This window comes from Setaria viridis, chromosome 7, assembly GCF_005286985.2.
Source record: "Setaria viridis chromosome 7, Setaria_viridis_v4.0, whole genome shotgun sequence".
Lineage (NCBI taxonomy): Eukaryota > Viridiplantae > Streptophyta > Magnoliopsida > Poales > Poaceae > Setaria > Setaria viridis.
The window spans coordinates 29,076,256-29,089,946 of record NC_048269.2 but is presented as its reverse complement, the minus strand read 5'-3'; the positions used below and the strand labels follow the sequence as shown (position 1 = coordinate 29,089,946).

Genomic DNA, 13,691 nt, shown 5'->3' with positions numbered 1-13,691 from the left:
GATGAGGAACGAAGGCCATGCTTCGACGATAGTCGTCGAGCCTGGAGTTGAACCGGCCCAAAATGTTCGAAACGTCTACCTGCGTTTATCCCTTCTTTTTAATGGCGAGGGGATGTTTACCTGAACTTTTTCTTGCTCGCCTTTTGTCCTTGTTTTATTCTCCAACAAAAGTAAAATAAAAATATGTCGATCGTCTAAAGAGAACCTTTTGATCTGGACGTATTTGCTACGCACGGACAGTCGCTAGAGGTTTGAATCCTCCGACAAAAATAAAAATATCCTGGTCCTCAAGTTTGACCTAGGAAGAGCGACGTCGTGAGCAGCAATTATTGGTGGTGGCCTGGTCCCCAAAGACCATACATTATAAAAATAACAAACAAATAAAAAACTGCGCTGCCAGCGCCAGCCTTCACCTAACCGATCGAGAGAATCCGATTCGTCTCCAGCTGTTCGCGCCACGTGAAGAGGGGTGAGTAATGGAGCAGTTTGAGATGGAAGGGTGGTAAACTGATGAACCCTAAGCGGCAGCAACTGCAGCAGGAAACGTCCAAGTGGGGGGGGGGGGGGGGGGGGGGGGGGGGGGGGGGGGGGGGGGGGGAAGGGTGGTAAGAAACAGACGTTGCTTGTACACTTGCCAGTGGCGGTAGCCGCGTGCCGTGCATGCGCGGATGCTTAGGGGTTAAGGATGCTGCATTTTTTCTGGGAAAGATGCATGATCCGATTGGTCGACGAAGTAGCAAGTTGAGAAACGAGCCTCATCAAGTCCATGCGATGGAATTGGAACGACGATGGAGACGGCAGAGAAGTGTTGGCTGTAGCAGTAGGTTGTTGGCGTCACGGCGGCCGGAGCAGATCGCCGGTCGTTGTTCTTCCTCCTCTGACCGTGCCATCGATCTGATCTTCTTTGAAAAAAGCACGTTGGGTTGGGTTGGGTGGGCGCGCGCTGTGGCTGGGCGATCTGAAAGCGACGCAGCAGAAGAAACCGATGCGCGGCTTCGCAGCGTCAGCGTAAACGACGCGTTGCCTTGCGTGCATCTACGCGTAAGCAATTGGGGCGACGGCCGCGGTAGGTTGCCTGTGGCGACTAGCCAAAAAGAACGCGTTTTTTTTAGCCCGGCGCCCGGCGTTACATAAGGACCCGGCCTCTGGTCTCGTCTCTCCATCCGCCAGCTCGTGTCATCCCATCCCAGTGATCAGTCCTTGCTTGGCTTCCGGAGTTCCAGTCACCAGCCAGCCAGCCAGCCAGCCAGCCATGAGCTACCAGCAGGGAGGAGGTACTTTAGAGTTCTTCTGTCCAATCATCCGTCCATGCCTTTTCTTGCTATCTGACACTGAATTCCGAGAAGAAATTATTGTAGCTATCAACTGATCGGTTTGGGTTTTGTTGTTGGCGCTGATCTGCAGCTTACCCGCCGCCGGGCACGGCGTACCCTCCGCCGGGCCAGCAGGCGTACCCGCCGCCGGCCTACGGCGCGCCGCCCCCCATGGCCGCCGGCTACCCGCCACCGCCGCCGCCGCAGCAGGAGAAGGGCGGCAACGACGGCTTCTTGAAAGGATGGTAAGATCGATCGATATCCTTGCAACACACAAGTCGTCTTCTTCTCACGCGCGCCACGCTTTCAGATCGCTTCTGAATTTGTGCCCTGTTCACTGATCTGACTCCTTTTGTTTCTGATCTGGCAGCTTGGCGGCCCTCTGCTGCTGCTGCGTGCTCGACATGTGCTTCTGAGCTCTCCTCTCCAGCGATGGCGGCGCGTCCAGACCCAGATCGATTCCTGCAGGGACGCGAATGAATGGAGCTGTTTTCTGAGTCATGATGCTTCTTTGATTCCGTCGTGTATATGCTTTGTTGCCGCTATTATGATTTTAGTATTGTGATCATGGGGTTGGTGTACCTGCAACTCCATCTCTAGACTTCACTAGTTCATCCAAGTTTTTCTTTCTGGAGTTCGTGTGTGTGCTCTGGAAAAAGAGAACATTTCCGATCAATTTGTACTTGGTTTGGTGCTTCATTATTGCCGTACTCCTTAACTTCTCCTGAAAATCAACATCTATTCGCTGCCGCTGCATGGTCTGGGTCAATTTTTCCAGCGTCCAGTTGGGTGCAACTGTACCAAACTGTCATAAAGTCCAGAGCAAAGAAAGACTGGATCATTATGAACAAAAAATCTCAGGCGACTAAGTCTATTGGAGAAAAATTGGCATATTCTGAATATGCTTTATGACACATTTGACCGACCCTTACGGCTGAAGAAATGACAGGTGCAGAATATGCTGCACGGCCAAACAAAATGCATCGGCATATCCAACAGAGCTGATCACAACAACAAAGCCTTTATTTATCCCTTCCACGGACAAGCTAAAAAGTGTAAGCAATTCAATTTCCATCCCCCACGTATAAGCAAATTGCAATACCCTCTTATTTCTTTGCGAGGAAATTGCAATCCAAACACGGCTTTGCTCTTTCCCTTCTGATTCATCATTAGAGCCCCAGTTTGGCAGTTCTTACCATTTACAAGCAGCACAAGCATTTGATAGTTCTAAACACAGATTTCCTAGAGAGGCCATATGTACAGCTATTTTACAGTGTTGCTCTGTAGGTTCAGCTCTGCTAGGCAACCTGCATGTTCCCTATGGCTGGCTTAGCCACCATGGCTAACTCCAACAGCCCTAACTTCCACATGTTGGCGCCCTTTGTTCCGTGGGTGAATGATGACTGTCGCCTGCGCCTCTTCCAGTGTGCCCTCCACGCCCTCCCAGCTTGCAGTTAGGGTGTTGACCATAGGAGGAACCTCAGCTGGCCTCAAGGTTTGGTTGTCGCTCGGGGAGATGATCTCCCAGTCCTCTGAAACTGATGTGAGATCCCCGCATTTCTCATGATGCTTCTCGATCTCATAGGCTGTTGGGAGTATGACATAGTCGTTCAGGGGGTTGTAGAATGGATCAGGTTCTCCAGCGTGCAGCCAGTGCTGGACAATCCGGAACACGTGGTGGCTGCAGACGATTCCTCGATGGTCAGCAGCAACTCCAACCCTTGCCACTGCATTAAGCCCATCAGCCTGCAAAAAGAAAAAAAAACATTCCACTCAATTTTCTTAGTAGCTTTCCTTAGAATTCCCAAATAATGAACTGGAACAACAAAAGTATCAGACCTTTGCTGATTCTACTGGGACAGATCCATCACCGTCAACATAGACATATTTTCCCTGAAAATAAGAACATGGCTTAGAGCCTCAGGCACTAAAAACCTGGGATTGATTGTTCGGCGCACCAGGAAGCCAGAAACCAAGCAAAAAAAAACTAACCTGAGCATATAAGAGGTTATTAAGGTTTGAAACCGGATGGTGTTCAGTGCCATAGCTGCAAAACACATGAATATTAGTAACTGAAAGTTGATGCTACTCATCAAATATCTAAGTAGCCATCCTACATCGATGGTTTATATCATATTTGTGCCTTTATCCCATAATCTTTGACTATGTGCCACCTGCATATTTGGGTTTTGGCGACATTTCGTAGCAATACTAGTATTGTGAAATTACTAGCATGCTATTCACCACTCTTTATCGAGCAATTTATAAACAGCAATTAACACATAATCCAATCATATCAATGGGTCCGATGGAGATTCTGCTTAGCGCAAGAACACAACTAAAACTAAAATCAGAACTATCCAGGTGGGAAAGTACCAGACAGTATGCGGAGTATCATAATCTGTCCCATAAATATTGTAGAACTTCACTGATTCTGGAAGCTTTGTACTGGATAAAATATCATGAGTTTCCTTTGCCCACTTCAATATATCCAAATTAAGGGGCACCGGAATATGCATCCCGTCAGCAATGATCTGCCATTAAAATTTAATTTTCAGAAAGAGTAAGCATCAATGTAAGCTGAGTTATATCATAATTTTAAATGCGGATGGCTCACCTCATTCTTGGAAAGAGCCTCTTCAATCATCTTTATTGCTTCTGCAGGCTCATATGACTCTAACAGGGCACTTTTCTTACCATCGTTATCCAAATTCTCTCTCCAAATCTGTAGCAGTGGGGTGTCTTTCCACTGGAAGTTAGGGTTTGCCAACAACTCATAGATTGATGGGCACTCAAGTAGCTGAAGCAGAAAAACTGTTTTCAGCCTTCTTTCCAAACGCAAAAATTTTGGTGTCCACATGAAACATGCAGAGGATGGGAATGGGTAGGATATTTGCATACCAATTGCTGCATACACCACTTGGAAATAAAGAATTTTGACTCCCATCCTTCGACAAAAGACATTCCATTCAGCAGACTAGTAGTTATGTACCCAGGGGCACCTGAAAAGGTTGCTTTTGTCAAGCAAAATTTGCTAGCAGCCTAGTAGAGATGATTCACAACAACATGTGGTGCAAAGGCAAGGCAATACTGAATACCTGCTTAGTATAACTCCTACAATACAACATAAAGGTGAGATTTTCATTCATTAGCTCAAAGTTGATAAACGTTCCATGGCAGATGGGTAAATCATCAAAATATTACTACAGGAGATAAGACATCCAGCAGCTATTTCAAATTATGTTAATAATGTCAGAGAAATCATACTCAAGCACATAATACCTTGGAATGGTGCAGCAATTGCAATCCAACTCTTAACATATTTTTCAAATACCTATAGAAGAAAAACAACACTATTCAAAAAAGGCACTATAGTCTTGAAAGAAAAGATCCAAAGGACATGAAGTACTGACATCGTTGTGCAGAGATACGAAACATTTGACGAGCAATCCCCCCATTGAGTGAGTAATAAGATTTATCTTCTTCCCACCAGATGCCGTGTAAACTGACTCTAGCTTTTTGGAAAATCTGTCAAGTGTTTCTGAGAGCCTGAAGAAAATAACAGTATCAAAAAGGATGGAGAAGTAATGTGTCCCACCAGAGATTGGGAAAATCCCACAATACTTATATCACCAATGAGAAATACTCAGAAAACTCTGACTATTAATAATCAGTGAAGGATCACGGAGTGGGTAACTAAATAAAACAAGAACAAAGTGCAAAATTTACCTGTTGCTTTGGCGGAAATCGTAACCAAATCCAAAGAGAGTTTTTCCTTCTTGATATCCCCATTTAATCATTTCCACTATCATGTCATGATAGTAGTACACAGTCTCATCACCGATGATCTATTACCAAAATGTAGTAAATTATGAGAACCACTACAATTTATGCACTTTATTGGGGCTCAGATCAAATCCACAATCAAGTGGCTTCAAAGTCCCAGTTTCCGAGTTACTACTTATAAGTTGGATTTTAGCCCACAACAGACAAAAGAGAAAATTATCTGAAATGGCTATTATAACAAGAAACCGAGCACATGATGAGAGCCACGAGCTAAGAGACAGAAAGCTGAAAAAACATCACAAACATGTACTTCTACAAGCTGCGACTGTTTGATGTGAAACTTTTAAAAAATAACAAAACAACAATAAAGCTCCCAAATAAGTAATGTCTTACCATGTCCGGGTCTAATGTGTCAATGGCATACAAACCATATCTATCCTCAGGGACAATAATTCTTGTTTTCTCGTTCACAGAAACAGTTTCACCTGCTCCATTAGAATAACTTTGTATCATATGACATAGAAGCAGGAAACAATCTAATAGCATAAGGGAAAAGCATAAATTGAAATGGATTAGCTACAATTTTCCTTATCAAGCCAAAGAAAAGAAATTAAATTTCCATACATTTGTTTATAGCAATTATCTCATCAAGACCATGTGACTTTAGTACAAGCATCTCTACCAATTTTTTGTTAGCTCAATATTCTAACTTCCTTTTTTTCAAATCATGTAAAATAAGCAAGTCAACAGTCCATAACATTAGAAACTTAGAGTATAAATAATTAAGTCAATATATAATAGCCAACTGAATCGAAACTATAACTTATTGGTGAACAAGAGTGTTGCTCATACCAGTGGAGGCATCAAATTTGGACCAGAGCTTCTCTCGGAACTCATGCTCCGCGGCGAGGATGCGCACCCACACCCTCTCCTTGTTCCCAGCATCATCAACAGCTTCTAGGATGGAGCCGGCGATACCAGGAACAAGTAGCACCGGGTCAAGGGTTGGATCGACCAAGGGCACCTGCTCCTTCACAATCCGCAGCCAGAGCTCAATCGCCCGGATCAACTCCTCCAGTAGCGTCATGGTCACCAGAAAAGGTTGCGCTTTTCCAAGCCTTGTCTATCCAATTTCAGCTCCCAAACAGTACCAGCGGTAACTAGCCCCCACAAAGCGCCGTCAGCAGTCGGCAGGTCTCAAATCAAGCTGAGCAGCAATGGCCCAGCGATTCCAGCAAATTGCAGCGAGATCAAGGTGAGCTGAAGATTATATTCGGGAAATCAGCTTGCGATTTGCTTCACCAGACGAACAGATGAGCAATTTCAGTAAATTGTTGCAAAGGCAGCGACCTGATTTGGGAGGATCAGAGCAAAAACTGAAGCGATTTGGTCCATAGATGGAACAGGAGCAGTCCCGATCTGCCGCGGCGGCAAGAAATCTGCTCCCGCCAAGGAAACTCAACTCAACTCCTTGGCTGAAACGAAAAGAAAACGCCGACAACTCTGACGCCCCCACCCCCCTACGATGAACACCGACCGACCCCCACAACTACCTCCAGCTGAAGAGAAGACAGGAGAGGCGAGGGCCTTCCCGCCAAACCAGCTAGCTCCGATCGCGCGAACGGGGCCGCAAGGTTTGGAGCCAATCGGGGGACACCGACGCTGGAGCCAAACCGGAATCCTGCGGTGTTTTATTCGCTTCCGGAATGGGGAGGTGGGCGGCGTGAGGGTTTCGCTATCCTTCCCGTTTCCCGTCCCGTACTCTAACGCCCAGCCGAAGGGAGATACGCGAAGCAACCAGCGGCCACGTGGATCCGTCTCACCCCGTCACACGTGCTGCAGGGCCCAGCCACCAGTGACTATGGCTGGAAGTAATTAGGGTTGATCGTCCCAGAGGAGTCCTAGTTTAGTACGGTTAGGTTTCGTGCCGGCTCGCCGTGTTGGACCCACGTGTCAGTGAGATCTGCTTCTGGAAAAAAAATAAGTGGATGATGCGTTGTTCGAAGGACGGGACGATCCCAAATTCGATACTGTTTGCTTTGGAGTCATAGGGATGGTGGAAAATATGCGAAGGGTCGTCCCGATTCGACGGCGTCACCTCCGTCTGGCGAGCGGGAGAGAGGGGGCGAGCTCCGCGCGGGCCCTCCATGGCCGGCGGGGGGAGCTCCGCGGCACCCTCCATGGCCAGCAGGGGGAGCTCCGTTGCGCCCTCCATGGCCGGCGCATGGCCGGCGGGGGGCAGCTCCGCGCAGGCCCTCCATGGCCGGCGGGGGTGAGCTCGGGCGGCCCCCGGCGGCGACGAGCACGGGTGCCGGCGGGGATGGGCTCCAGCGTGAGGAGCCAAGGTGTCTCCAGGAAGAAGATAAGCCGGTGGGGGAAGGAAAAAGGAAGAAGATAAGGGCCGGCCGGGAAAGAAAAAAAGAGGATGACATGTGGGGCCACGAATGACAGGTGTGCCTCACAAATTACTATAACTAACCGTGTGAAATCGACACCATTCCATCCCTTTGAATCCTTAAAAAGAACTAGGATAGGACCATCCCGAACTAGGGTAGGACCATCCTCTCATCCCATCCTACGTCGTCTATGTTCAGCATATTCGTTCAACATCTTCCGTTTGGCAAGTAGTAAGAAGGTCGATTCGACCATAGACAGAGATGTACAGGCGCTATACATACTAGCAGAAAAAAAAACAGCAGTTTGTACTTCAGAAAGTGAAAACATGAGATTTTCCGGAAGCTGATCTTGAAACAACTTGACCAATAATGATAGGAAAAAAGTGATCAATTCATCACTCCGTGCATTGTTTTATGATGATAGGGGATTCAGCATTGTGTATATAAAGTCTCATGAGCACAGCAAAACTGCAGGGATACTACCTAAAATCCTACAAATGCTGAATCAAGTTTCATCATGGTACATGATAGTGCTTTTGCCAGGAACCTGCTGGTTTAGGCTAAGGCTGCTGGTTCAGTTTGCTGAACCGCAGGAGATCTTCGGACTACTTCTGGTTTCTGAATGTAGGGATGCTGAAATGACCCCTTCACTTCTCCAGGTCGAGGTCGGCCTCTGTGTCAGTGCGTAGCCGCTTGGGCTCCCGTTCGCCTAGGTGCAGTGACATGGCGAGTTCTTCCTCTGATGGGTTGTTCAGGTTGGCGATTTGTCTCGGAGCGTCCTGGTCTTGGCGCACGGGGGACATGCCGACGAAGTTTGAGATGAACTGGCGCTCTTCCACTTCCACATTGGTCACACCTGCGTCCTCCCCTTCAGTTCCAGAGGCTGGAACATCATTTCGAGGCAGCTGCTCAATTTTGATCCCCAGAGGCTCGAACATCTCCTCCACCTTTTCTTCCGGGACAGGAGGGACTACTGTGGAAGACTCCCCAACGGCAGAGTTGGCTGCAGCCACCAGCGCAAGCCTTTGCTGCTGCACGGCATCTTCATTTGGGATAAATTCTGTCAGTTGTGTGTCATTGAAAAAAACCAAAAAAACATACAGATTCAATTTCTGTAATAATAATTGTGAGCCGTGCAATGAATTTTGTAGATATCTGAACGGGCAATTGAAAACGAGAATAACACAGAGAACAGAAAGCCAGGAAAATACCATACCTTGGAGTGATTCATTGGTTATGATAAGATCAAGTTCAAGACGGTCCAGAAGGCGGCCAAGATCAACTCCGCTGGTCCAATTTTCAGGGCCATGGTCACATGTAAGCTTTAGCCTCCCACGGTTTGCTGTGCCACCCCATATTATCCCAATAGGACGTGGCTTCTCACCATCCTGGCCGGTCAGGATAATAAGGCTTCCACTATCACCTTCCAAATCGAATGTTTGGCGATTCTCACCAACAACAAGGAGATCAGTGAAGAAGCTTATTCCTTTCTCATCATTGTATTCAAGGGCATAAGCCATCACAGTTCCAGTTGTGTGACCAGAACTTCTGCCGATTTTGCATACTTGCCTCCCTATGAGGCTATTAAGTGGACACTGCAGATCTATAACCTTAACATCCCCAATGTCACCAACACCCCTAACCGTAGTCGTGACAGTCTTGATGTCAAAATCATGAGCAAATGGGATGAATGCCCCGTCAGCCCGTACAAATGTCTCTGCAGGTTCATTAGAGCATGGCATGTATGTTTGGGAATTAGAAGGTTATGTACATCATTTGGAATCATCAGCAAAAAAAATATAAGGTAGATGTACTGCTTGGGTAGCATGACGGAAAATAGGCTTTATTTTATTTGTTCAGAAAAAAGGCCCAACCTAAATTTTTTTCAAAGTAAAACTTAATGCTGCTTTGTTTGCAAGTAGTAACCTGAAGAGCAAGTTGATGTTAATTTGACTGACAAAGTTCAATAAAATCACAAATGTCAAACCATGCTTGATATGAATAGATTAATAAATAATGGCATCTTGTGAAATTTTAAATAGACACAAAATTAACCAAGCAATTAAAGCTGTAAGTAATATTGTATTTCCTATATTAACCAGGTAATTTGTAACTGCTCTACCTGGGTTTGTTCCGGCATAAATTCCATACCAAACATCATCTGTGATGAAAGATGTTGCCCTTTCGACAGCTCCAAGATAAACACCAGGCCCAAGGTTGGGTGGCAATGGGTGATACATCTTCTGGTTTGGGTAGTCCAAGTCAACTGCAACATGCCGGTTGGTGAGGAAACCTATCTGCTTGTTGCCAGTTCGCCGTTTTACAATGGCACCCAAAGTTCCAAAAGTGTCCTGACTTGCAACCTGAAGCAGTGAAACAAGATCTGTAAGGAGGAAGTTTTCAGAAGCATGCCCTCTTGAATCATCCATTGCATCAGAGAAGCATTCTATTTGTTTCAGAGAGAACCAATGACCAAGGTAATTTAGGTTATAGAAGCAAAGTTCAGTTGCATTATCTCAGATGATGTGTTAGCCGCTGTAGCATAGATTTTACAGGGGATACTAGTTGTAATAGCTTATCAGAACATCCAGCTGGATGAACTGAACATTTGCAGGATTCATAGTAGCTCCTTTAACCAGGCATCTTACATGATTGGACTAGCTGAAAAAGTAACTGTCAGTCCTTAGCACAGTCCTATGCATGCCGTACAATTATTTTTTCCCTTCGTACTGGTAAAATCATGAGAAGAATCTTGACAAAATTGAATGGTCCCCTTACAAACCACTAGTACAATTTTGTAGTACATGGTTTTGTCTGATACAATCATTGTGCACAACTGCACAAGTGCACACGGTAGCACAATCTAATTAATCCACATGATATATGGTTCAAAAATCAATCAATGCAGAAAAGAACAAATGTGTACCTGAGAGCCTGAACCAATGCATTCATCACTACCGCACAACCTATCAACAAGCTCAGTGAACATTTGCTCTTTTGGAGTTTGAGCTGGTGCACCATAGTACGAGAACTCAACAACATCAACATCACACCAAACACCTCCTGGACCCTGTCAATGATCCAACTAAGTGAAAGCTATTCAGACCATGACAAAACCAATACAAAGTGCAAAGAAAACAAGCTAGTCCAATAATCAAAATACATATAAATTGAAGTTTCCCAACCTCAACAATTGCAGGAAGGCATTGAGTCGGATTAAGCCACTTCTTGTGAACTTTGCGAGCAACAAAGACAAGAATCGCAGGGATATCTGTCAGAACCCCTTTCCTGATGCGGAATCCCACTGCCGTCCCAAGGCTAAAACATCGCAATATCTTGCTATGGAAAGCTCTTATAGTCATTAAGTCAAGCAAGCTATTTGCTTGCTGGCCCTTGGGCAACTTGCCAGACTTGGGAAGAAGTCCTTTTGAAAGGTTGCCAAAGTAGTTTGCACGCCCCTCGGCCGCACAATGCTGTAGGTTTGATGTTGGCCATAAGAAGTATGCCGCACTGTTCTCTGTGTGTGTGCACCCAGAAGCAATTGGTTGCATTGATGGAGAACAAGGAAATGACTGTTGATGGTAGCAATGCCCCTCCACATCAAGTGTTGATTCTTCTGATTGTGCAAAGCCTGAGAGCTGCGCCCTGTCGTCTGAAGGCCTCATTTTGCTAAACAGGTTGCCGAGCTACAACAGGTACGAGAAGTTGTGACCCTAAAAATGAAAAGCAACAAGTCAGAACATGATCTTCAAGGCTAATAACCTAAGCCCTAAGGTAGAAAATGTCAGGAAAGACTCGAAAGATCGTAATCTTGTGAATGCACTTCCAATTTATTGACCCATAATGGATGGGGCAATTTATGGTCAAAATAGCGAATACGTGAATGAACAGCTAGTTGTGGAGCAGCCTGGTATTCTTCAGGAATAAATTCTGAGAGATTGCAAGGAGAGCCACGCAAACAAAGCAACCTGAAATTAGTGTCTGTGAAAGATGCCATTTGAATGGCGCATCTGATATTGTGATATAGAAATAAACAGGTAAGAGGAATCTGCAAAAGCCCAGGCTCAGGCCTCCGCTCGGTTGCTGTCTAAAGGCAATGGTGACTTGACAATTTAAGAAATCAGGGCCATGAAGGTTAAGGGATGGCACAAATTCTCTCATTAAACACAGGATTTGGCATAAGTCCTCATGACAACCGCTTGCAATGATAGTCTCATTTCGGGGAATAAGGTAGGACCTACGCGATTTTGGTAGTCGGCAGTGAAAACGAAGTTGGGCAAAGGCATCGTGTACTTTCTTGAAAGAGAAAAGCAGAAACAAAAGGCCCAAAAAGCGCCACCATGAATTGGTATCCGGCAGCCAAAAATCAACCACTTGTTCTAGCTAACTCTGGAAGGCGGGAACGAGCAATGGTCCTTCCATTGCGTTTCTCCAAAATCTGAAAGAATGCTGAAGGCAAAACATGGCAAGCCATCGATCACTCCTCCAAGATTGTACCTCACTTTCCATCGCATTTCAGCACCCAAAGCGGATTACCAGCAACCAGCAGCACCCACACTTTTCCGGTAAAAATGAATACAGCACTCACACTTGCCGATGCTAGGATCGAACTTATTAGGGGAAAAGGGGCTATACAAAAAGTCAAAAGGAGCTAAACCCTGTTTGGCTGTAACTCCACTCTGCTAGGCAACATTAAGAACACTTCGCTTTGGCATTAAAAAAAAACAGAGGAACCTCGCACAGATTAACCACCGGTAGAATGGATACGAAAGCTAAACAGAGGGACTCACAAATGCAATCATGAATCAATCAATAAAAGGATAACCGAAAAGAAAACAGCAGGAAACCAAGAAAGGTAGGAGAAGGCGCCTTCAAGATCCCGCCTTTCTCCATTTCCCGGGCTCGCAGCAGCCAAAAGATCCGATCTCGTTAGGATTTTTAGGTGGGCAAGACCAGGAATTCCATGCGCTTACCTCAAACGGGAGCAATGGCGAGCGAGCGACCTCAGTCCTCCCCCCCTGGCCGCTGGCTATCCATAATTGGGAAATGGGGATGGGAATCTCCACTGTTCAGGGCGACGCCCAGTGGGCAGCAGCCGCCAGCCTTGCAGCCTTCCTGCCGCGCCGCGCAGGCGCCGCGCGCTCCTCGATGCAGCGGCCCCTACTGCCCGCGCCTGTGCGCCACCGCTGTGCACGCACAGCGAGAGGAGGCCCGGAGCTAGAGGCTAGCGAGTGGGGGGAAGCCCGGGAGGAGGAGGAGCCGAGGAGCGGAGGGGGGCGGGAATCTGGGAGGAAAGAGGGAGTGGGAGAGGGAAGGGGTGCTGACTGCTGAGCTCTAGGCTAGGTGATCATGGTCACTTGTCAGAGATGAGATGAACAGCCGCCGATACTGTTGCGCCCGTGTGATGTGTCGACCGCCGTGTTGGTTTGGAGCTGGGGCTGCATAGTCGTCCATGCCGCCCGCATGAATGGACGGCCCGGATCGCCACCGGGGGAGGCGCCGACACGTGGCCCTCCGGGGCCCCCTGATCCTGGAGAGGCTAGGGTTTCATGGTGGAGGTTTTGTGGCAGAAATCCAAGATTATGCAAGTTTCAGTGGATTTGATAGCTGAAATCAGCTGGGCCTAAAGAATCTCGAGCCTTAGTTTTGCAACATCTCGTTTCGATCATATTGGAGAGTTTATCGTAACCGATACAATTTCTTCTAGCATATCCTACAATTTCTTCCAGCATATTAGAGGGTTATCCGACCAGTACAAAAGATGAGATTCTAGATTCCATCTACTCAAAATAGAGTGGCTTCTATGATTGGTATGTCGAGGAAAAGGCATTCGAAACCAAATCTAAAGGTTCTTTGTAGGAGTTTGGGTCAAGAAAAAAAACATGGTTCATTTCCTGCTAACCATCATATGCCAAATGAAGCGTACGCTTAAAACAGTAAAAAGGTGAAGAAAACACAGGGAAGACCACCACAAGGATGACACAGTCAATCAGGTAATGGCTGCTAACGGTGCCTCCATTTCTGGCCCCGGAAAGCGTCCCTCCCCCTTTCCGTTTTGCAAACGGCAAATCTGGCAGCTTGGTACACCGTACACGGGAAGCTATGAACAGGCAGGTTGCTGGATGCTGCATCACCATTCACCCACAAGCACAAGATCGGCAGGCTGGGCCACTGGTTTCTCCGAGATCATCAATAC

At 46.6% G+C, this 13,691-nt stretch overlaps 2 protein-coding genes and 1 long non-coding RNA gene across 4 annotated transcripts; 1 reads left to right on the top strand and 2 right to left on the bottom strand.

Annotated features, from left to right (window-relative positions):
• Positions 1-1,112: 1,112 nt before the first annotated feature.
• Positions 1,113-2,012, top strand: LOC117864287 (uncharacterized). The gene is made up of 3 exons (XR_004642381.2): positions 1,113-1,274; positions 1,405-1,558; positions 1,684-2,012. It is a non-coding gene; the product is annotated as an uncharacterized lncRNA (long non-coding RNA).
• Positions 2,013-2,398: 386 nt separating this feature from the next.
• On the bottom strand, positions 2,399-7,220 carry LOC117864286 (lecithin-cholesterol acyltransferase-like 4). Its single transcript, XM_034748333.2, has 11 exons — positions 5,952-7,220; positions 5,493-5,584; positions 5,043-5,161; positions 4,727-4,862; positions 4,596-4,647; positions 4,215-4,315; positions 3,931-4,113; positions 3,690-3,847; positions 3,306-3,360; positions 3,153-3,206; positions 2,399-3,059 (listed from the first exon to the last, which is right to left on the bottom strand). Exons 1-11 carry the CDS (start codon positions 6,184-6,186, stop codon positions 2,643-2,645), a joined length of 1,602 nt encoding a protein of 533 aa, XP_034604224.1. The 5' UTR covers positions 6,187-7,220; the 3' UTR covers positions 2,399-2,642.
• A 645-nt stretch (positions 7,221-7,865) lies between these two features.
• LOC117864285 (protein NARROW LEAF 1) lies at positions 7,866-12,907 on the bottom strand. 2 transcript variants are annotated; one of them, XM_034748331.2, is made up of 6 exons: positions 12,469-12,907; positions 10,681-11,208; positions 10,422-10,565; positions 9,618-9,858; positions 8,712-9,212; positions 7,866-8,555 (listed from the first exon to the last, which is right to left on the bottom strand). In XM_034748331.2, the coding sequence occupies exons 2-6, from the start codon at positions 11,158-11,160 to the stop codon at positions 8,143-8,145; spliced, it is 1,779 nt and encodes a 592-aa protein (XP_034604222.1). In that variant the 5' UTR covers positions 11,161-11,208; positions 12,469-12,907; the 3' UTR covers positions 7,866-8,142. The 2 variants fall into 2 exon arrangements, with proteins under 2 accessions (XP_034604222.1, XP_034604223.1); XM_034748332.2 differs by having other exon boundaries at positions 7,866-8,537; positions 12,469-12,905.
• Positions 12,908-13,691: the final 784 nt, after the last annotated feature.

Bases quoted from the DNA above. Each gene is read 5' to 3' on its own strand.
- LOC117864286 (XM_034748333.2), bottom strand. From the start codon at position 6,186: ATGACGCTACTGGAGGAGTTGATCCGGGCGATTGAGCTCTGGCTGCGG. The intron at 5,162-5,492 runs GTAAGACATTAC...TTTTGGTAATAG, and splicing joins ACACATTAGACCCGGACATG to ATCATCGGTGATGAGACTGT. The intron at 4,316-4,595 runs GTATTATGTGCT...CAACCTTTTCAG, and splicing joins AATTGCTGCACCATTCCAAG to GTGCCCCTGGGTACATAACT.
- LOC117864285 (XM_034748331.2), bottom strand. From the start codon at position 11,160: ATGAGGCCTTCAGACGACAGGGCGCAGCTCTCAGGCTTTGCACAATCA. The intron at 10,566-10,680 runs GTTGGGAAACTT...GATCATTGACAG, and splicing joins GCCTTCCTGCAATTGTTGAG to GGTCCAGGAGGTGTTTGGTG. The intron at 8,556-8,711 runs GTATGGTATTTT...CACAACTGACAG, and splicing joins AACCAATGAATCACTCCAAG to AATTTATCCCAAATGAAGAT.